We start from the raw sequence: 22,859 nt of genomic DNA on the forward strand, positions 1-22,859 counted from the left end.
ATCATGTAGTATTTGAAATAAACTGCTGGGATTTCAAAGGACATTAAACAGCCATTATATCTAACAGGCATTGATAGCAACTGGTCTCTTTTAAAACCAACAGCCAAGTGCCTCAATATCAGAACATAGGCAACTCCATAGTTTTTGCATTTTAAAAAGTCAATTTTAGCCCATGAAAACTTATACCATTGAAAAGAATTAAATTATATTTTTAAGAATATTAATATCTACTGTTAAGGTACTTCAAAGAATCATTCTGTATAAAGGACTAGGCTAAATATTTTAAAAATCTCACAAAATCTATAGAGTTTGCAAATCACGTCTTACTTTCCTCAGATTAAATCACTCCCATTTTTTTAAAAACACTATTCCCTCCCCCCCCAATTAGATGTACTTGCAAAAGTAATTTATTTGGCTCATCTGGGCTACAAAAACCTATGCCATTATGTAATGGCTAGTATTTAAGATATCACGGATCATTTACTTCTTTATGTTACTCGGGATATACATTTTTTTCCCTTCTCTTTCTTCAAAGGTTCAGTATTGCAACATTCAACATCACGAAGGCAAACTACTAGGCGTAAGCAGAATTGTCAATTATAGAAAATTTAGCATTCGGGGAGCCATCTCCCTACTTTATTTTTTGCTTGTAATGCTGCAATCAAAAGCACGGAGCAGAGATTTCCGTATTTTCCATACTTGGAAAAGCAGCGCATTTTTATGCATAACAACAAAGGAATCGATCCAATCCATTCCGACGGTATTAGGATTAAAAAAAGATTCAGCGCACGATTTCAGCCTGACTCTTCCAACCACAACTTGTATTTTAAGGAATCAGTGGAAAAGAAACTCTTAGTAAAGCGTGGTGGGAAGGGTGGGGGGAAGAGAGATGACGATGACTGAGAAGAGCAAGCCGCCGGTAAGGCAACCACAACAGGAACTCCCGGGGTTTGCTGCGCCGCTTAGTCAGGGAATTCCATGTAGCAGGGGGAGGGGAACCTCTCAAGAGAGACTCTTTACCGCACTCTTACTTCCGGGTTTCTAGTCTTACGCGTGCGCAGAATCTTCTCTCTCTCACCCTTGACCCAGTCGCTTCAGGCCACACCATCGACCAATAATAGCGTAGGGGGTATCCGATCGTTCCCCAACTACAATTCTTGACCTTATTCGCTGCTGAATGCTGTCCGTTTTAAACCCCAAGCAATACTGCTTCTTTAAAGGAAAGGTCCGCTTCCGCACTAGCCTTCTGCACGGTCTCCGATCTCTCCCCTTTATTTCTGAGCGTTGGTTCGCTCCACTTTAAGTGGAGCCTGCGGGCGGACAAGACCACCCTTACTCGCCTGAGGGGGAGGAGCTGAGGGCATTGTTGGGTCAGGGGGCGCGCGCTAATCGTGGGGATGGCATGTTGTAGGCCCGTCACAACCCTCCGGTAGCCTCCGCCCGTTGCTCAGTGTCACCTCAAGCACCAAAGGGCGCGGCTGCCTCTTTTTCCGCCGCCGTCGTTACTGCCGCCGCCGCCTCTTCTTTCACCCACCCACCTAGCCATCTCCGTAGTGGTAGCGTCCGACTCCAGCTGACCGGCCTGGAATCCCGGCATCGAGTCCCGGCCTGGATCCTCTGCCTTGAGCTGCCCCTTCCCCTGCCCTGACCCTGAACACTGGTGCCGCCGCCGCCGCCGCCATGGGAGACGCCGGCAGCGAGCGCAGCAAAGCCCCCAGCTTGCCGCCCCGTTGCCCCTGCGGGTTCTGGGGGTAAGTACGAGGAATAAGGAGGGGAAGGGAGTTGCAGGCCTATTGGAGTTGGGCGTGGGGCGCCTAGTAGGCTTGGCCTTTCTCCGGACTCGGATAATGCGTGGTTCGGAGGAATGACGGCCATAGTTTGGCCCGGCTTGGTGGCGCAGGGGGCAGGCGGAGTCGCTTCTTCCTTTGGCCTTCCCAGACCCCACTCCTCTGTCATGGGGGCTCTTTGCCAGACCGGCGCCTTGTGGGAGTTGCATGCAGAAGAGCTTGGGGCGGGAGGGGGGGGGGAAGTGGGACTCGAAGGCCCAGCCAGCCTTGCTTCTCAACGTGGTGAGGAAGGGCGTAGGAGAGAGAGAGAGAGAGAGAGAGAGAGAGAGACTATTGTCTTCTGATCTTCTCCTGCCCTTCTGTTTGTGTGGCATTTAACGAATCGATTTATCCATGTTTTCTTCTTTGCTTCCTTGTAATTGGCATGTGGGTTGTTCTCGGCTATTGCAATATGTCAACTTTGTCTTACTTCCCCAGGTGTGACATCTTCTTCTAACCTTCACTACCGTTTATAGAAATGGGCAGAACTTTCTCGAGAGGCATTAGTTTGAATTCTTTGCTGCTAATTGTTTTTGGCTTTTTTTTTAATTCTGGTTTCTCGGTTGAATACAGTAAGCACAAGAATGATGACACTGGTATATTTAAAAAGTGTTCCTTTCTTGATTAAAGGGCCCTCCCATTTAAAGGCTTTTTTGAACTATATAGAATAAAGAGGGAAGACTAATAAATACACTATGATGAAAATCCAGATTTCTATTTTTACCTTTTTTAAAAAAACTTTGAGCAAAACTGATTATAAATACTTGGCAAAACTTTTAATAGCTCCCTTTAGGACAGTGGTTCTCAACCTTTTTAATGCTGTGACCCCCAACCGGTCGTAAGTCAAGGACTACTCAACTGGTCGTAAGTCGAGGACTACTCAACTGGTGCAGCACTGTTTGCAGAATGGGACTTTTGGCGGGCTCAGCAGGGCAGAGACGGCCTGGACAATTCCTATTGGCTTTTGAAAGCCAATAGAATTAGACTCTATTCAAGAGAGTCTATTCTATTGGCTTTCAAAAGCCAATAGAATAAAAGGGAGCACAGCTAAGGAAAAGGGAAAAAAAATGGCAGACTGCGTTGTTTGGTGACCCCCGTGAAATGGTTGTTTGACCCCAAATGGGGTCCCGACCCACAGGTTGAGAACCACTGCTTTAGGAGTTGTCTGTGAATCTTGGATAGCTAACCAATATGATTGTCATAGCAATATGATTTATTATTGAATTATTGTTCAAATAGTAAAAAGTTATGCATTCAATTTCATATATGAATGACAGTGCAGAAGGTATTGAATACTCTGCACTGGTTTGTATATCATAAGCCAGAATTATTAGCTGAAACTGCTAAAAACAACTTAGAATCTTCTCTGGCTTGTTTAATGCTCTGTTTGTATTGGGTTTCTTGGATTATATTTCTCATAATACAACAGAATCTGAACAATCTTAGGTTTGTTCTTGGTTTAGAAAAGCAACAAACTAGGATCGTAGTTTGAAGAGATGCTAAGTAAAATGTGCTTGTTTGTTTAGGTATGTCTACCAGCAGTTTCTAAACATAATAATAAACTAAGTAACTATTTGAGTTACATAAATACAGAGAATTTTTAAACTTGTCTCTTCAAGAAATACTTATATTACTCAGAAAATTTATCTCAGCCATTTAGTTAATGGAAATATGAATTAATGTTAGAGAAACCAACTAGTACTGCTTACAGCTGTACAAGTAGTTTTTGTTTAGGTTTAAATAGAAAGTGTTAATAGGTTTAACTGGTTTTCTTTCAACAATATTCTTCATATCTGCATCCCTGTTACTGTGTTGAATATTTTCATTTTCATCTAGGCTATCTGAAACAGTAAATTTTCTAAATTTTGCATTCATTGCAACATTAGTAACTCCAATCCAAACAAATACAAAATGAGAGATAATTGTGCATTCTGACTGAGATGTTAGGGTTACCATATATTATAGGAAATTGAAATGATAAGCTATCTTTTAAAGTAGGTGGATGTTTTCACAATCAACATGGAAACTTCAAAGAAAAGTAGTGTTTTTGGATTTGGTATATATGTAAGTTTGCATTGCATTGATTGAAATTTTATATTTCTGCATTAGGTTATTACTAGCATTGTCGAGCATTTATATTCTTGGATTTGGAATTAATGATTAAAATGTTTTTGCTGGCAATAAGGAATTGTAAGAGGACCTTCACTAATTTGTGAAATATTTATAAAACTTCATCAGATTATGCTGTAGAAGCCATATTTAATAGTGTTCTGAATGTTTTCTGATTATAAGTTTTGAGATAATTAGTTATATATTTATAGTAGATTTCTGGTCAAATTACTAGCATGTTTTTTTGTTTTTAGTTGTTTAAATCTCACTTTAAAAATCAAGGAATCCAATAAAAGAGAATGTACTTATGTTGGAATATATCATGCAGGTAGTCCTCACTTTATGACCATTTAGTGCCTGTTCAAAGTTACAACAGGGCTGAAAAAAGTGGCTTATGACCAATCTTCACATTTTGACCTTTATAGCATTCCCACAGTCACATGATCATGATCTGAGCAAAATTTATGGCTGTTGATGCATCCTTGGATCATCAGGTGGTTTCCCAGGTGATTTCTGACAACAAAGTCAATGGGGAAACTGGCAGGGGAAATCTCAAATTGTGATCAAGTGATGTTTCATCAACAGTGACAAAAAAGATAAAATTGGATGCCTAATTTAACAACTGCATCATCTAACAATGAATTGCAGTCCTAATTGTGGCTGTGAATTGAATATTACCTGTATTCCAATAGAAGCCAAAGGAATATATGGTTCAGGTCAAACATTGAGACAAACCTTGAAGAAATACAATTTTAAAGTATTGTGAAAATAACCCAAAGTGAGCTTTGTTTATCAGTAGTATCGCTGAACACATTCTTGGGGATGAGAGACTTCATGGGAAAAGAGTAGGAAGAATTCTTAAATAAAGTTAGGCACTTCTAATCACTGCAATTTTCTTGGTCTTAAAGTAGGCTAACTGACTTGTTTATATTTGTGTGTTCAGAGGACTTGAGACAGAACACAAACTCCCTTGGCACCACTTACAAATGCCTTAAATCCAGATACACAAATATGCTTTTCCTGTGATACATAAGATAATTGCCAATATTTGAAGATTGACAACTTTTATAGGTTGAGATCTTATTTTCTAATTTCCATATGGAAAAAATGCTGCTGAAAAAGAAATTATTCAAACAGAATTTTAAAAGATGTTCAAGGCAACTGGTGCATATTCAGCTAAAAAAATCATATAAACACTTGTTAACTGTTTGCTGTCATAAGACATTCCTTGTGTATTTGCATTTATACACAATTATCTTTGCCTAATGGTCTTTTCATCAACTTGATTGTTAGCAGTAGATATTTTTTCTTATGTGAAAGTATTATATCCATGATTATAAATATATTGTGTATACACACATACACACACACATTTATATATTTATGTTTTATATACATTTATAATCCATAAATGTTGAATGAGATATATGTACAATTAACAAAACTATCACAGTTGGCCCACAGGTTTTTGGCATTTATGTTTATAAATCTTTGGGGAGCTGGGAGATTAATAGAAGTCTTAATTCTCATAATTTATTATTTTCATTAAAATGTGTGTATTTAGCTATCAAAGACTCACATTTGATAATGCAATTGAAATTGTAGTTATATTTGCTATAAGTACTTCCCAAAGTTATCCTCTTCAAACTTAAGAATTGTTGTATTCTATGCTATAGTATGTATATAGTATACCTATAGTATATTAGTATATATAATGTTATAATATGTATGTGTATGCATGCTTATATGTATACATATTAGAATAGTATAAATTCCTGATGGATATTCTATGATATACCCATCAGGAATCTAGTCTCTACATTATCTCCAAAGTCAGCCCAATATAGAACACATTATAATAAGTTGGCCTAGTGGTAAGCAACATATAAATTACCATTGCTAAGATCTGCTAGTCTTAAGTAGTTATAACTGGTATTATATACCAGAGAAAGCTGGGTGAAGCTCTTCCAGCAAAGCTTATACCTACTACTTTAGTTGGAATCAAAACTTCAGGGTAATTTTCAAGTCATGAACTATCTTCTTAATGGGAAGGGTATACTCATCGAGAATAATTACTGAATTGCCCTGCTGTTCATTGACAATTAGCAGCCATTTGGTAGCATTTAATTTGAGTTAATTTCACCCCATCCATACCCTCTCAGCCTCCAAACACTGATTCAGGTCTTCTTTGGCACCCTTGGCTTGAAACCTCATTCTTAAATGATGCTTCCTTCCCTGAAGGGGATCATCGGACCAGGAAGAGTGCAGTCCCCTATCCAGGTCCTAATGTTAATTAATAGAGAGACCAATACTATTTTAGCTCCACTAAGACCTGAATCCTCACTGAAAATTGTATGATTTGCTGCATTCCCCATAAAGGAAAGGACTAGCCAAAAGTTATCAAGCATGGACAGATCAAGGGAAAACTTCACTAGGCCTAAATGGGAGCCTGTGCCAGCCTTTGCTATGTTCATTGCTCTGAAGATCTTTTCAGTCACTTCATTTCTCTTAGCTCTTCAGTAATCCAAGAGGTCACATGGAAGTGGGCAGAAGGCTGGCTGGAGCAATCTCACCCAATCTTCTGGTTATTTTTGTGTTCTATAGAACAATTAGACAAGAAACAGTATTAAACTGATAAGTTTACTACTATTACAGATATTTAGGGTTTCCACGATCTGTAATATGACATGAAACTGATCTGACCATGTCAAAGGAAGATGTTAATTCTCTCCATATTGAGATCATGTCTCAGCTGTTTCAAAATAAGGGCCAGAACAAGTGAATGCCCATCTTCATGTACTGGGACAGAAATTCCTTATGGCAAACCTATTGTTACAACAAAGCTGATAAGCTTCACCAGGACTCTCACCCAGTGCATGGAAAATGAAGTCACCCAAGACTGAAAAACTTGGGAACTCCCAACACCTGGCTTGAGACAAGATCCAGGAGTACATGGAGCGTTGTAACTAGCTATGCAATTGGTACATTAGCAGCAGCCCTTGTTTGTTAGTATGGCACACCTCCACACGTAGACTTTTCATCCAGTCACTTCTAGGACAGTGCTCCTTGAGGCGTCCAAGCAATTACAATTACTCCTCCTTCCTAATCTTAACATTGCCTCTACTGAAACACCTTAAACCCCTTGGCAGATTTCCTAGAGGGCTATGTAATTGCAGCTATTCAGGCAGGTGTCAATAATAACAGATCTATGCATTATGAGATAACTAGCTTAGAAGAAAGAACCTGTACAAGTGTGCATGTCCCCCTTCTCCTACAATAGCTGACCTGGCATCCCCACTATACTTTTGGCCTCATCATATTTTCAGTTGGGACCCTATTTACTTCACCCAATGTTTCAACCCATGCCTCAAACCTCTAAATGTCCCAGCCCACCATGCATTAGGGAAGACAAATAATGCGGGATGGGAAATATATAATGAGAATTGAGTATTGGATAAGAATTTAAGTTTTTGAAAGAAATGGAAAGAATCAACACAGTGATGTTATATTACATATTAAGCTAGACCTGGAAGAAGATATTTTATTTTGGACCAATTTAAAGCCTTTGGTTTGGCACTATTACATTTGTAACAAGAGCTTGTAGGCCTTCCTAAATATTAAATCAAATGTGCCTTTTGAAAAGTAGTACTTGGAAGTTCTAAGGGCAATATTAATATAATTTATGGTGATAATGTTAACTCCAGTTAACTAATTCTAAGTTGTAATAAAAGCTGGAAAAAAATGACTAAATGTTATATTCACTTATCTGGTAACAAACTATTGAAAAACTAGGGATAGAATTCATGTATCCTTAATAATGTAAAAGCTCTGGGAATGACCTGCATTTTATTTCATTAAGTTGGGTAGCATTTTTGCTGGCCAAGTTGAACAATATACAAGCCTTTCTGGTCTTGCTGAACTATACATTCCAGCACCTTCAACCAATAGTAAAAGATACTTTATCTGATCCAGAATGCAACAATCCAGACCGTAAGGATGTTAGTCTATTTTTTGTTCTCTCTACACTTCCGCTACAGAAGCTGCACTTATTACCTGTTGGCTTCTGAATACAGTTCACGGTACTGATTTTCTCTTCATTTTTTACCCGTTATGGCTTAGGACCAGGTTATCTGCAAGATTGCTTTTAAACCATGTGGAGTCTGCCTGTTTAGTTTCCTGAGGTATACCTGGGCAAGGAAATGCTAGTATCGAGGAATTTAAAAGTGATCTTTTACAGTAACTATCCTATTCTTGTGGAATATTTTTCTCTAAAATAAGGATGGCCAATCTCTGTTAGTATTTTGGAAGGCTAGAAGACATGGCTTACTAGAAGAGGCAAAGTATTTGGAACATAAAACTGGTTATTATTCCTAAAGGAGCAGAGATAATGAGAGGAGGAGTTTAGTGTGTTACTGTTTTTTTGGGTTAAACCCCTCACGTCAGGTGCAAGCAACCAATTCCACAGGCGAAGGGTTCAAACTGACTACTTTATTGCATTTGGCCTATAGTACAAGAATCTCCCTAGACTGCCTGCCTTCTCTTAGGAGCAAACAGATAAGGACTCACAGAACTTAGGGGGTTCGGCCTAACTCAACGTTTATTCCCTGCTTGATCCCTTCTCCTTACCTGGCTAGCAGTTTCCCAGCAACTCAGAATCAACTGACTGGAACATCCTAAGAACGTGAATAATAAATTAAAAGAAAATATGAAGATTTACGGTTCAGCCACATTTAGTGGACCATGAATTTCCATACTTTGGAATGAATAGATAGCGTAAGCTTATTTAAGAACTTAGCCCAATTTCTTTCAGGATTATCAGTTCTAAGAATTTCCCTTTTAACTTCTTTGTATATGAATTCACTCTACTCTTAATAGGACTAACTTATAATTCTGCTAATGCTGTAAAAAGAATAGCTAATTTAAAATTATTCCACTGTCAGCACAAGCTGTTAGTGTTTGCACTTTGCTCACTTGCTCTTTTCCCACATGAATGATGAAAACAGTTATTGATTTCTTAACTCTTGGAACAATATTTGGTTGCCTAAGTCTATTTATCTAGGGAACTTGTTCCCTTTACATATAAACCTGGAATTAACACTTATAAAAGTAAGGTCTCTTCTAAAGATGAAGTAATAAACTAAGAAAAAGCTAATTTGTAAGATGGGTTTGAATTTGTTCTCTAATAGTATTGTATACTATAATATATGGGCAGGTCAGAGGTTTGATTATCTTAGTTTCTTACTGGTGGACCAGGAGATTGTAGACCATGCAGTGTAGTGCAATCAGAGCTATGATCAAACAAGCAATTCCTCCATTGAGATGACATTGAGCCTTATCTATCTAGGTTCTTATAATTTAATATATTCTATGATCTTTTTCTCTTTTTTTTCTTTTACTTCTCTCTCTCTCTCCCTCCCTCCCTCTTCTTTTTCTTTTACACATACTATTCTGTGTTTTATTTAGCTGTTTCTTGACTGTAATTGGTTGGATCATAATTGTCATAATCCCAACAAACCTTAGCAGGACTTCAATAAGTATAGGAAGTCCTCAGTTAACATTGGCAATTGGTTCTAGAATTGCTGTCACTAAGCAATACAATGGTTATAAGTCAGAAAATGATCATAAGTCACTTTTTTCAGTGTCATTGTAACTTTAAATGGCCATTAAATCAGTTATCGTAAGTTGAGGACTACCTGTACTGCAAAATTTGAGATTTGAAATTTGAAACCTGCAATCAGCTTTGAAGAAGGGAATTTTTTTACAACTCAAGTGCTGCAAAGATTCATGAATCCCTCTCTTTTATTGTTTGGTGGGCAGGACTCCTTGAAAAAAACAATCTGCAAATTATAGAATAATAAAAGAGGTTTTGTTGATTTTAGGTAGAATTAAAGGAGACTTCCTGGGAGTATTACTTTAAGCAAACATTTAATGATTCTTAAAATTTTAAATATTTATGTCCTTAAAGTCTTGAAACATCTATTGTTAACTTATGGCAAGAATTTTGATACAAAGATGGTATTTAAAATCTTCCATTAATTTCCCTTTGATATTTGGGAATGAAATAATAAGATCAGGGCTATTTAGCACTGGGATGGGAGCCTTAGGGAATAGCAGGACTAGATTATAGCTATTATAGCAAAGTTGAAGAAAGTAATTGAAGCCACTTCCATACTGTTAGCAGGAAAATTGCATGTTGTGTCGATGTAACATTAGAGGTTGAACTCTATCTGAAGGCAAGTTTATGTTTTAATGGAAGAGTCATTCAACATTATTAAACCTTGTTGAGCAAAGCCTAAATGTGTTTGAAATCTTTCTGATAAATGGTTTCCTATAGTTAGAAGATAAACCTGTTAGTGAGTTATTTTCATTCCATTCCAGTGGTATTTTAGTGAAGAAAGAAAACAATGTAAGAATCTGTGCACAGCACACAAAGTTTTAAATCAGTCACTTATTCTTTCAGTTTTGATCAGTCTAGGGCAGGCATGTCAAACTGCCGGCCCACAGGCCAGATGCGTCACACCGAAACCCCACATCACGTGATGTCACGTGACATTGCAAGTTTCACATGCCTGGTCTAGGGACTCTCATGTGTTCTGTGCAAATCCTGCCCTATATTCCCAGCCTGTAATTCAACCCAGAAATGTAGTGTAGTGCTTTTTATGTTTTAAGTCATTCTCCACTATGCGTGGTTTTCAGAATAGCTAGCATTCTCTTTGCATGTCAGATGAAAGAATTTCCTTAAATCTTGCGTTTCAGAAATGGCTACTTGATTTCCAGGGTGTTCTTTCTGTCTGCTCATTTATAACCATAAATTCATGTTTGTAAGGAAAAGGCTGATTAATTTATTATTTGACATCAAATTGTCTTCAACTTTCAATGACCACATAGATAGATTTTCTCCATGACAGTTTATCCCTAACCTGGTTTTTCGGGTCTTCCAATGATTCACTGATCATCACCCCTATAATTGAGCATATCCACCTTGCTGCTGTTGGGCCTCCTTTCTTTCCTTCCTCTTTTCCCAGTACTAGGCACTTTTATTTTAACATAATTGCAGGTAGTCCTCAACTTACAGCCATATGTTTAGTAACCATTCAAAGTTACACAGCAATGAAAAAAGTGACTTATGACCATTTTTCACACTGTTGCAGCATCTTCATGGTCACATAATCAAAATTCAGAACTAGGCAACTGGTTCATATTTATGAGAGTTACGTATGATAGAGTCATATGATTATTTTTTGCCACCTTCTAACAAGAAAACTCAATGGGAAAGCCAAATTCACTTAACAACGGTGTTACTAATTTAACATTGTAGTGATTCACTTAACAGTGGCAATAAAGGTTGTAAAATGGGGCAAAACTCACTTAAAAATTGTTTCGCTTAGCAACACACATTTTGGGCTCAATTATGTTCATAAGTCACTTTTTGGTATGAAGTAAGTTATGAATTTGTACATCATTACTTGAAGTGGACAACATTTTCTGGGGTTCCCCAAGCATTGAAACTTGATTAGTCAGGGTTTTTTTTTTTCAGTTTCTTTGTATTAAATATTTCCATATATTGAGAATTTTCTTGAAAGCCTATCAATTTTTAACAAGGTGTCAAGTAATGGCATTTAAGAAGCAAAAGCCCAAAGCTTTCTGAACAGATGCAGAAGTACTTGCTGGTATAGCAAAGTATTAAAGTGTATTCATTTGAGACATTTTATATCTTGCTAGTTGTAATATTCATTGTTGCTATTTTTCTTTTAGATTTATGACAGCATATTTTGTTCTGTGTTTGATTTCTTCAGTAATTGCTTTAGAGATGAAAAGAAAAGTCAGCATGTAAATATTTTAATTAAGTTGATTTACTCTGGATGCTATTCTATATTTAAGATTAAATATTTGCTATTCTTGACAAACTAATTCTATAGTTTTAGAGTAGCTCACAGAATACATTGAGTCTATAATAATAATTTAAATAAAATATACAGATATACATTAAAATAATATAAATAGATTCTCTCAACTTGAAATAATTCAATAGAAATTTGAATTAAAACACCGGCTAATGTGGAAATGTGTTGGTCCCTATGTTCAGTGTCTCTTTTTAAAAAAAATTATCAATCTAGAATATATCCATATTGACAAACACCTGAACAACCAGTTAATAATAATATAATGACAATGATTGTATTTTTGGCCAAATGTGTCCAATGCAATTGCAGCTTCTGAGTTGGCAAGTTGTATGCGTGTTTGTATTTGCACCTCCCCAGTCATAATTATGCCCTCCTTCCCAATATCGTAATATCCCTATATAGCCTTCTGTAAGTGCTACAATGCTACAGCTTTACAGTGTTTTCAGGCAGCACTGTCAAGTAATTGACAGACCTACAGAAAACCACTAGCACTATACTATATCACCAGTATGCATGCAGCTGGAGCAATTTGTTCCTCAATATGATAGCATTCCTTGCAGTCTGGAAGTTGAGGTGTAGAGAGGGTTTGAAGAGCATTTGTGGGAATCTGTTTAGGATCATAGGTGAGTCATGGCTTCCTACCCATAAGTTTAAGTAGGAATGAATAATTGGATTTGGTTCAGTGTCTGGCTTCAGCTTCCTACCCAGTCTGAAGAGGAGCGGGTTTAAAAGAGAGAAGTTTCCCACATTGTTGACACCAATTTTGCTGTGCAGGAAGAAAAAGAACCATTGTTCCTCATGTCTTCCTACATGAAATGAGAAAGATATACTAGACAAACAAAAGGGCTTAAGTTGTGGGAAATCTCTTAAATGAACCCTCTTCACATCTGATCTTTCTATATAAAGTGGAATTAAAGTGCAGAAGTGATGACACAATTAGTTTCTACTTACTTTGTTAGGACTTTGCTTTCTGCTTTGAAAATAAGATTAGGTATTAGTGCAGCAGAATGGAGTATGTAAGAGTAGTGGGAAAATGCAGATCTGATCCAGCAGAGTACTGTTTATGTTCTGGTGTTAGGTTGTTTTTTTTGTTTTATTTGTATCCCAAGTTTAACTTTTATAACCTAACTCTTTCAGAAGTGCATATTTTATGTTGCCTATTGATGCAGTATTGCAGCATATATTGTGACATTGAGTACGTTTCATAAGAATAGCAGAAATAGTTTGTTAAAATATCAGACCTTTAGAAAAAAAAGCACATATATATCAAATCAATAGAAGAGACAGTTAAAAATTATGTAAAACAGATGGTAAGCTCTGAGTTCTTATCACTTCTGTAATTACTGCTGTACAGCGTACTAGTATTTTGCCAAAGTTATACAGTAGTTGGCATTGCTTTTCCAGAATGTAATCTCACTGGTTATTTATCTGTGCAGAGGTATCTTTAAAAAAAAATCAATGTGTAATTTAGGTGAGATCACAGAAAAGAATGTTAGTTAGTCAATACTTCCCACCTTGTTTTAATGACTTGTAAGATGGTTTAACATAACAAAGAAAAGAGCAGGCCCAGTTATAAGGAAACCATTTTCCTAGTAAGCTGAGTAAAATAAAAAATCCAGAAGATGGGACTCCAAATAATTACCAAGTTATTGATGAAAGTTGTTCCCTAACAAAGACATTTGTTTTATCAAACTATTAAATGGAACAGTAAGTGAATTAAAGAAGTTTTACTTCACACTTTATATGTCAGTTCTTGTTTCCAATTACATTTTTTTTTTACTTTTATTCACCAAGGTATTTGTTTGATTTGAATTGCTATAGAGGTTGAACCAATGAGTTCTACAGTATTTATTACACATGAAGAAAATTTTAGATGCATATTACAGCATATTCCAAAATATAAGGGAATTGATTTCAGAATTGTTTTTGAAAGACTGAATGCAATTGTTCAGTCATAAATGTAACTCCGAATGCAATCTTGGCAAAGGTTTAAAGAGAGATTCAAATATGGTGGTTTCTAATTTTACCTTCCACTTTGTGAAGTAGATTTAGCTCTAACATCTAAACACTCTTTTATCCCCCAAGACGAAATATTAAGAGTCTCAAAATAGTTTTTGGGATATTGTTGTTATATCCAAATTTACATTGCACAAATATCCAGGAAGTTTAGAATTTTGTTTTACCTGTTTATTTAATTCTGTTTGAAAATTATCTAGGATTTTTGTGATTTAAAACATATTTTGACATAAAATGCAGTTGGGGTATGATTCATCTTTATATTTAAGTGCCCAATTAATAGTAAATTTCATGACACTGTTGCAGTTAAGCTATTCTTTTCTTTTGCCAGTTTTTATAATTATTTAAGCTTTGACAGCTTGTGATCAGCAGTGTGATCTTCACAACTTGTTTAATTGTTTCTATGGAAACAGCAGAAGCAGCAGCTGGCGCTAGGAATGTGCATGTGTATATACTGAACTGCACTGTTGCACTGCAAACAAAGTAATATGAAGGCTGCTTCTAACTTGATGTTACAGATTACTCTATTTTCTGTAGTTTTATACATGTAGAATATGCAGTGCAGCAAAATGTAATGAAACTTAAATCTATATTGAAAGATTCATTATTTGTGTTTTTGGTTTTATTTTATTTTGTATGGCTCTTTAACAGATACCTTGGCAATTTCAACTTTGGTTGAATTGGAGTAAAGTAAAGTAACTGAAAATATATTGGTCATTTGTTCTAAAGTGAAATAACATCAAAACTGGGGTAACAACTAATATATTATAATTTTACAGTAATTTCATTCTTTTTATCTCTTGTTTTCTGTTGCAAAATATTATAGACATAAATATATTATGACTGAATTCTTGAAATCCAAAATACTATAATCTAAAAGCAAAACTGGATAGAATTAGGCCAGGTAAAAACTTTTTTTCTATAGTTGTTGATTTAAAGCTATAGTCTCTGACAAGAACTAAAGTTTTCTATTATCATGTTCATCTGTTTTCAGCTCAGCTGAAACAGCATTAAATGCTTGGAAGTGCTTGTCATGGGAAACTGTTTCTGTTACCATAATGATACAGAAAAGTCATTTTGCTGCCCTTAACTACAATTTGCTGATTTATTAACCTTGCTTCTGTTTAAGATTCCATTTTTATGCAGAGTTGGGTAGTTTTTACTTGTGAGGCTCCTTAGAACAGTGGTTCTCAACCTTTTTAATGCCGTGACCCCCAACCGCTCTTAAGTCGAGGACTAAACTGGTCGTAAGTCGAGGACTAAACTGGTCGTAAGTCGAGGTTATACTGGTTGTAAGTCGAGGACTACCCAACCAGTTGTAAGTCGAGGACTTTCCCTGCCCAGGAGCGCCGTGCATGCATGGTGCCGCCCCCTGCGCTGGCCAAGGCATAGCTGGCAAGCAGCAGAGACGGAGCAGGCTGACCACCGGCTGGGCCACCAGCTGGCCCAGCCCAAAGGAGGTAAGGCACCCGTCGGAAAAGGGGAAGAAAATGGCGGACAGCCTTGCTTGGCGACCCCCGTGAAATGGTCGATCGACCCCAAATGGGGTCGTGACCCATAGGTTGAGAACCACTGCCTTAGAAAATGAAGTGATATGGACTCTTAAAGTTGATTAAAGATACTTCATATCTTTAGAAAATACAGAAACATATATGGGTGGTTATATTGAGAGAATTGTAAATTTCCGTGACATTCTGTTTAGTTAAGAACTGATGCTTCAACATACTTCATATCAAATAATGTGGACCAAATACATATATGCACACTCTACATTAAAATTATAATCATTTACTTAGTTAACATTTCCAGAAAATTTTTCAGTTCAAATTTATATCAAAACGTATATATAGTAATGTATAGTCATGAGCTTTTACAACCTTAGATGTAAAATATTTTTTTCAAATACATTTTACTATAAAAATTGAAGTTGAATGTTTCTAAATCACTTGTAAGAGATGTAGTTTTAAATAGAAACAAATGAAACTGTCTCAAATGTTGCAAAGCTATTTCCTCATTTTTGACTTCTGAATTGAGAAAAAAATGAATAACTTGACTTTGATGCAAAGAATATTGTCTCCTTAAGAGTTTGATTTTTTTTTAAATCAAGTGCAGTAAAAAAAGCTATTTCTGTTAAAATTATAGGTTATTTTTATATCCGCATTTTGTTGGGCATGTATCCTTTTAGAAGCTCATTGACTTACAAAACAGATACCCATGCTTCAGTAGAATCATGATTCAGTAAATTGCAACATCTTCTCTGTGCTGAAACACTATACTGTAGTTACAGCAAGGAAGACAAGACAAAATTCACTATGTAATATAGATGCACATATTTTCCTACAAACAACCATATTAGAATATTTTCAAGCTGCAACAAATATTTTTGTGTCTCCATAAAGAATAACAAGCTCTATCTATAGCATAAATTTTCATGTATTCCAGCTATTCCCTAGATTTATAAACTATTTTATTTATTATGCTTTAGAAAATTTATACATCCAGAGAAATGATTTTTTTTTTCATGTTAGAGGTATATGGACTTCATATCATTTCTTAATTAGGGCTTCTTTGAATCTCTGTGAGAAAAGTAGGATATAAATCTGAGAAATAAAAGTAGTAGTGACAGTGTTGGAGTTTTTAAAAATCACATTGCTTCAACATTAGAAAATATTTTCTTAACTCTTCTCTTTTTTCTTAGTACCTGTTCAGAATCATTTTAGGTAATTTTCTACATGCTTAATACTAAATAAGTGAATTAAATTGCATTTGAACCAATAAATCATTTGATAGAATGGATATGACTTTCAAATCTTTGTCTTTAAAAGTGTGGTTCATTCGTTTGGGATTGTGCTCATTCCAGTCCCAATGTATTAACAAATAAAATCCACTACCAAAGTCACTTACATCTGTTTTTCAGCCAGCATGCTGGAGAATTCAGGGAATTGAAGCCCATACATCTTAAAGTTGCTGAGATTTGAGAAACATTGATCTAAACTAATTTACATATATAGTTTACACCTAAAGTACATAGATGCATAGGAGCAATTTCCTGGCAATTAGAACAATTAATCAGTAATTGCCTCCAAAAGTTGTGGGTGGAGATTTTTAAGAGACCGGACAACTATTTGTCTGAAATGATATGGGATTTTCTGCTTGAAAAGAGGGTTGGACTATAGAAGACCTCCAAGTCCTTTCCAGCTCTGTTATTCTGTTCTGTTCTATTCCAGTTGCCCAGAGTTGATCAAATAATATTAGAACATTGAAAGTATTATTTATAAACCAAATTATCTAAAAGTATAACTATCTCCCCACCCCCACCCCCACCCCAAGAAAGCAACAAAACAATTTTAAAAAGCCTAAAGTTCATTTTGTAACTGAAAATTCTTGCAAACTACACTGGGAAAAGCTCTATAGAGTCTAGACAGGGAAAAGTATAGTGATGCTACCAAGAGGTATCCCCTATTTCAGCATAAGCTCAGCATGTGCTAGAGAAAGCACTATCTTGCAGAACGTAAGATAATCATAACTTAACCTCTAAGGAATCATAAACTAACACATTGACCTTTGAAAGTCAGTCAATATATTTACGGTAATATAAACAATTAATACAATGTAAACTTAAACTAAATTTTATTTCTTATGTTTGAAACTTTCAAACTATTTTTTAAGACAGCCATAATGGAGTCTGGAGACATGAATCCAGACAATTGAATCCAAGTCTGTCTTCTTTAAAAGAAGCTGAAAGTGATAAATGGCACTCTTTGCTAATGCTATTCCCTGACTTTCAGGAGACAATAACTCTGGACAATTTTCCAGAGTTTATTTTTAGAGCAGGTGATCTTGCAGTGACAAAGGGGAATTGCACCTCCTGTTCCTTTGGGGAAAAAAAAACTGTTTTAGTAACAGAAAATGGTTTTAACAGAAATTATTTGGACTATCAAAATTACACATAATTGTACTGAGTTTCTATCCTAATTTAGATACTGATCATAACAACACAACATGTTCTATGTTTGTCCATAGAAATGAGAGGAAGGTGGGGAAACACAGTCTTGCTTTGGAGATATTGGAATAAATTGTTAAACATTCTTTGTGGTTCATATTAGACAGGATAGGTAGGATAGGATAGGATAAGATAGGATAGGATAGGATAGGATAGGATAGGAACTTTATTGTCACCTCAAATGTACAGTAATCAGCATACATGAAAATGAAATTTTGTTGCATTCAGCTCTCAAAAAAAAATACCATTATGTACACACACACACACACACACACACACACACACACACGACACAGAGAAACATCACAATTCAAATGTATACATATACATGGCAAAAAATTTAATAATGAGCGGGAAATATCAAACAAACATATCTTAGAAATGAATACATTTAGAAATTGCTCCCCAAAATACATGTGTCAGACATCAACAGAACTCTTGAACAGCCCTGTTTTTAACTTTTATCAGAAGGACAATAATGTTGGAGATCCCACTGCAGAAAAAACAACCCTTTCAGGCTTCAGCCCTGCAACATCTTGAAAATAAGGGACAACGAACTGTGTTTCCCAGCATAATCAAAGCAGTTGGGTTGATTTTATTAGAGAGATGTGATCCTGCAGGTAACTCAGTGCTAAGCCGCAGAGGACTGTACTGTGAAAGTTAAAACCAGCACTTTGATTAACCTTTGCACTGATGTTTAACTATTGTCCAGTTTCAATTTGACTAACAATTGCTTTAATAACACCTTTGTTGCCAATGTTCTTTTGTTAAAGCATAGTTAAATCTACAGAGAGTCCTCAACAATTGCAACTGGAATTGGAATTTCGGTTGTAAATTGTGATGGTTTTAAGTTGAGTCATATACATAGCTGGATCCAATTTTGCAACCATTTTTACAGCGGTTCTTAAGTGAGTCATGTGATTTTAAGTCTGAGTCATGCAGCTTTTAAGTGAATCATGTGGTCGTATGTATGAACCCATTCTCCTGAATGGTAATTTTGTTTTCTGAAAACAAGCCAAAATTATTACAAATCATCATCATGTGAATGCAGGATTCTGCAACCAGTTGTAAATGTGAGCTAGTTGTCAAGAGCCTGAAATGTGGTCACGTGACTATAAATTGGGGTAGCAGAACATTTTACAATGGCCAGAAGTGCTCTGCAGGCTGTAAAACAAAATTTCAGAAGCCTTCATAACTAAAAACAGTTGTTCAAATTGAGATTTACTTATAATAGAAAAGGATTAGTGATAAAATTGTGAAAATACATTTTATCATTTTTTCCCATTCTGAACGTTTTAGCCAACTAAAAACTTGATAAAGTTAGATTTTGATTCTTGACATATTACAGTCAATAGAAACGACAGCTGCATTGTTGAGCATCTACTTGATTTTTAACTTAGGCAGTATATTTCCAAGGAAAGCAATTGCTCCATTTCTCTCCTTGAATTCACTCTTAAAAGGACACTAATGTGAGGTACCTTATGTTCTTCATCACACTTCATTTGTTTAATTATTTTTAATCTTAACAGTGAAAGCAGTTGTGTTAAATCAGTTTGTCAGCTCATTAATCATTTAGTATAAAAACTTGGTCTATTCTATTTCAAACCAAACTTTTCAGTAGTCTGTTTTTCAAGGACAGTCTTTAAAATATTTGTTCGATAATCATTTTTCCAGCAATAGAAGACTACCGTAAATGCCGGCGTATAAGATGACTTCCGCGAGCGCTGAAATCGGCGCCAAAGATGGGGGTCGTCTTATACACCGAGTCGTCTTATACGCCGGAAATACTGGTAGTTTCCGGCATATAAGACGACGTTCTAGGAATGCAGCCCGGCTATAAAGACGGGGGTCGTCTTATACGCCGGGTCGCCTAATACGCCGGCATATACGGTACTAATAGGGAAATTAAAACAATTTTAAATGTAATAGAAACATTTGAAATATAAAGATAAAAATATTGAAAATATTAAATGTGTAGCACATTATAGTTGACTTACATATTATTTTTAATTTTTTCAGATCTTGTTCAGTTTCAGTTGCAACCATAGTGCTTCTGACTTTGTAGAAAAGCAGATGTTGTTATGGTTAAATCATGATGGCTCTCTTCAAAAAGTATTTGCTTCTGTTCATACTCTAAAACTCTCCAAAGACACATTTTACAAACAAGTGATATTTAAATTATATAGCTCTATAATTAATGAAAATACATTTTACTAAATTAAACATTATGTCCAGTACTGATATAGAAAAGAACTTTGAATTTGCTCTTTGGAACATTCATTGAAAGTAGTTTGGTCCAATAACTTCCGTTTTGGTTGAGTGGGCAAATTACAGTCATTAGAGAAATGATCATGAAAGCAAATGTATCAAAGTAATAGAAATGATGCTGACATAGGCATTCTGTTTATTTTATATATATTCCAACTTTCTTCTAGCACCACAGAGTGGCTGAGGTATCATATTATCATATTATCTCTCAATTTTATATTCACAATAGCAACCCACAACAACAAAATGGAGATTCATGGAGGGAAGACTCTAACAAGATACAAGACAAACTCATAAACAGTGCCACTAATTAAAACTTAAAATTCAGAGCCATAATAAGCAGCTTATAACACTCTAGATACTGCTGAACTATAGTTTCCAGTGTTTGTCATTAGTGATCAGAATTATTAGGGCTACCTGATCTAGAAAATGCATGGCAATGTTAATGAAAAGAATGAAATAAAGGATTTTATGAAATGAGAATTGGTTTGGCTATAATTTGGAAAGATTAAATATGCCAGCTGTGTCCAGCGTATTTCTTCAAATGTTACTATTTATTTGAAGCAGAATGAATAAAGAACAGAAAGCAGCAGAATATTAAGACATACCACTTGAAGAAGAATCGGGGAAGGGATGTTTATAGGTTTTATTGGATCAGAATTAATGTACCAGAATTGTAACCAGAAATAAACTTGTAGCCAATGCCAGCAGTCATAGTATTGTGATAACTCTAGACTTAGACTTATATACTGCTTCACAGTGCTTTACAGTCTTCTCTAAGTGGTTTTTACAGAGTCAGCATATTGCCCCCAACAATCTGGGTCATCATTTTATCAGTCTTGGAAGGAAGGAAGGTTGAATCAACCTTGAGCCAGTGAGACTCAAACTAGCAAACTGCATGCAGTTAGCAGTCAGCAGAATTAGCCCGCAGTACTGCATTCTAACCACTGTGCCACCACAGCTCTTTAATTAATTGTCACTAAGGGATCTACTCCCCAAAGGGCCACAACAGGTGAATCAGGCAAAGTTGGACAAATTTCTCTTTGACTATAAACTTCTTGTTCCAGAAAGGGTGTTGTCCAGTGAATCCCCTAAACTGAAGATCTGCTTCTTTAAGGAAGGACAGCCCACTTCGTTGCTAGAATAGGGATGAAATCTTCTGCATGAACAGTTATTTGATCTTGACTGAAATTTAACTTTAGTCAAAGTAAACTTCTGGATCTTCATAACCTTCAGTTGCTAGTCATCTCCTGTTGAGCAAATTATGGAAAAGTATAATTGAATGTAATCAGCATATTAATGATACTGTGTAGATATTAAATAGCATTGGGGAGATTACTGAGGCTTGTGGCTCAGCCAGGATCTTGAACTCTCTGTTCCTATTACTATTGACTGGAACGCAAGAAGAAGTGAAACCAGGACTTCCGGTTTTGCAGCATAGCATGGCCAAGGGATTGCGGAGCTCTGCACTCCACAGCTGGTTTCGCCCTGCCAGGGACCCTTAATGGGTCTAAAGTCGCTCTGAAGAGGTGATGATGAAGGAGGGACCCTCCTGTGGATCACGGAAAGATAGTGGTTGATCCATTTGATCAGGGGAAGCATAAACTTTGATGGCATAAATGAGCACATTTCTAACCTAAACCTACAAGTAAAAAACTCTCAGAAAATGATGACAAAGAATGAACAAACAAACCAGATAAAAGAACACAAACCAGAGGACAGTGACCCAAAGAGGGAACTACAGATGAAGAGAACAATGGTTTAATACAAACAAAACTTGCAAGGTTTTACCACAACAATGGAGATGGAAAAGATATCTTATTTTTCAGAGCTTCAAAATAAACTTGAAGATTGGAAAGAAGATCTAACAAAATGGACTATAGAGCAGCCAGGAGAATCATTAAAGTTTGGGAGACAAAAAAACACTTGTCCTATCTAATTTTTTTTTTATTCCCAACATTTACAAAAATACAAGAAAAATCCCCTGGCAAGTTGAACACATACTGACTTGGAAAGCTACCTGGCAAAAGAAGGAGATTAGAGTTACATTCAAGAGATTTGATTCGACTTACCAGATGGAGTACTATATGATTAAATGTTTGAATATGATTAAAAGAATAGATAAATTATGGACATAGAGGAGGATAAGATATACAAGTAGTATAGTATTTTTATAATATATGAAATGTAAAAATAATTGGGATGGTATATGTGAATGAAAAGTTTGGATATTTAAAGGTTATTAACTTAAAAAAATTATGACTGATAATGGTTTGAATACAGAGGGGAAATTAAGCTTAAATAAGAATCTTGAAAACAGGATATATAGTGACTTAATAAGATGACTTTTATAAATACAATTGAAATATAAGCTGATCAGAAAAGATGTTATATACTGATGTTACTGTTATTTGTACAAACACAAGAAAAAGGTTTATACCCAACTTTATATGTATCGAAAATTTTAAGAATTATATATTTTTAATGTTGACAAAAGGAGAATACTATTGGAAGAAGAGAAAATCAAAGAAATATATCATTAATATAGTTTGTTGTCTTGAACATCATAATATAGATTTGAATGGAAGCTCATATCTGTGTTTGATCATATTAATTTCTCATCTTAAGCTTGGGGAAACATGTTTTTGCATGTATTTTATGGTGTTTAATGTTCTCTTTAATTTCTGTCATACGTTGTAGTTAAATTATAAATATGAATAGAAGAATAAAAAT

At 35.7% G+C, this 22,859-nt stretch overlaps 1 protein-coding gene across 3 annotated transcripts in view; it reads left to right on the forward strand.

Annotated features, from left to right (window-relative positions):
* The first annotated feature begins 1,327 nt into the window (after nt 1-1,327).
* Nucleotides 1,328-22,859, forward strand: part of ZFAND3 (zinc finger AN1-type containing 3) — a 125,236-nt gene continuing 103,704 nt past the window's right edge. The window contains exon 1 of one of the 3 annotated variants that reach the window (XM_039347053.1): nt 1,328-1,751. In XM_039347053.1, the coding sequence (XP_039202987.1) occupies nt 1,681-1,751 (71 nt within the window). In that variant the 5' untranslated portion in view covers nt 1,328-1,680. The remainder of the gene's footprint in view (nt 1,752-22,859) is intronic. The other 2 variants (XM_039347054.1, XM_039347056.1) reach the window with 2 other exon arrangements.

This window comes from Crotalus tigris, unplaced genomic scaffold, assembly GCF_016545835.1.
Source record: "Crotalus tigris isolate CLP2741 ecotype Arizona unplaced genomic scaffold, ASM1654583v1 scf7180000018048.2368360, whole genome shotgun sequence".
NCBI classification, from domain to species: Eukaryota; Metazoa; Chordata; class Lepidosauria; order Squamata; family Viperidae; genus Crotalus; species Crotalus tigris.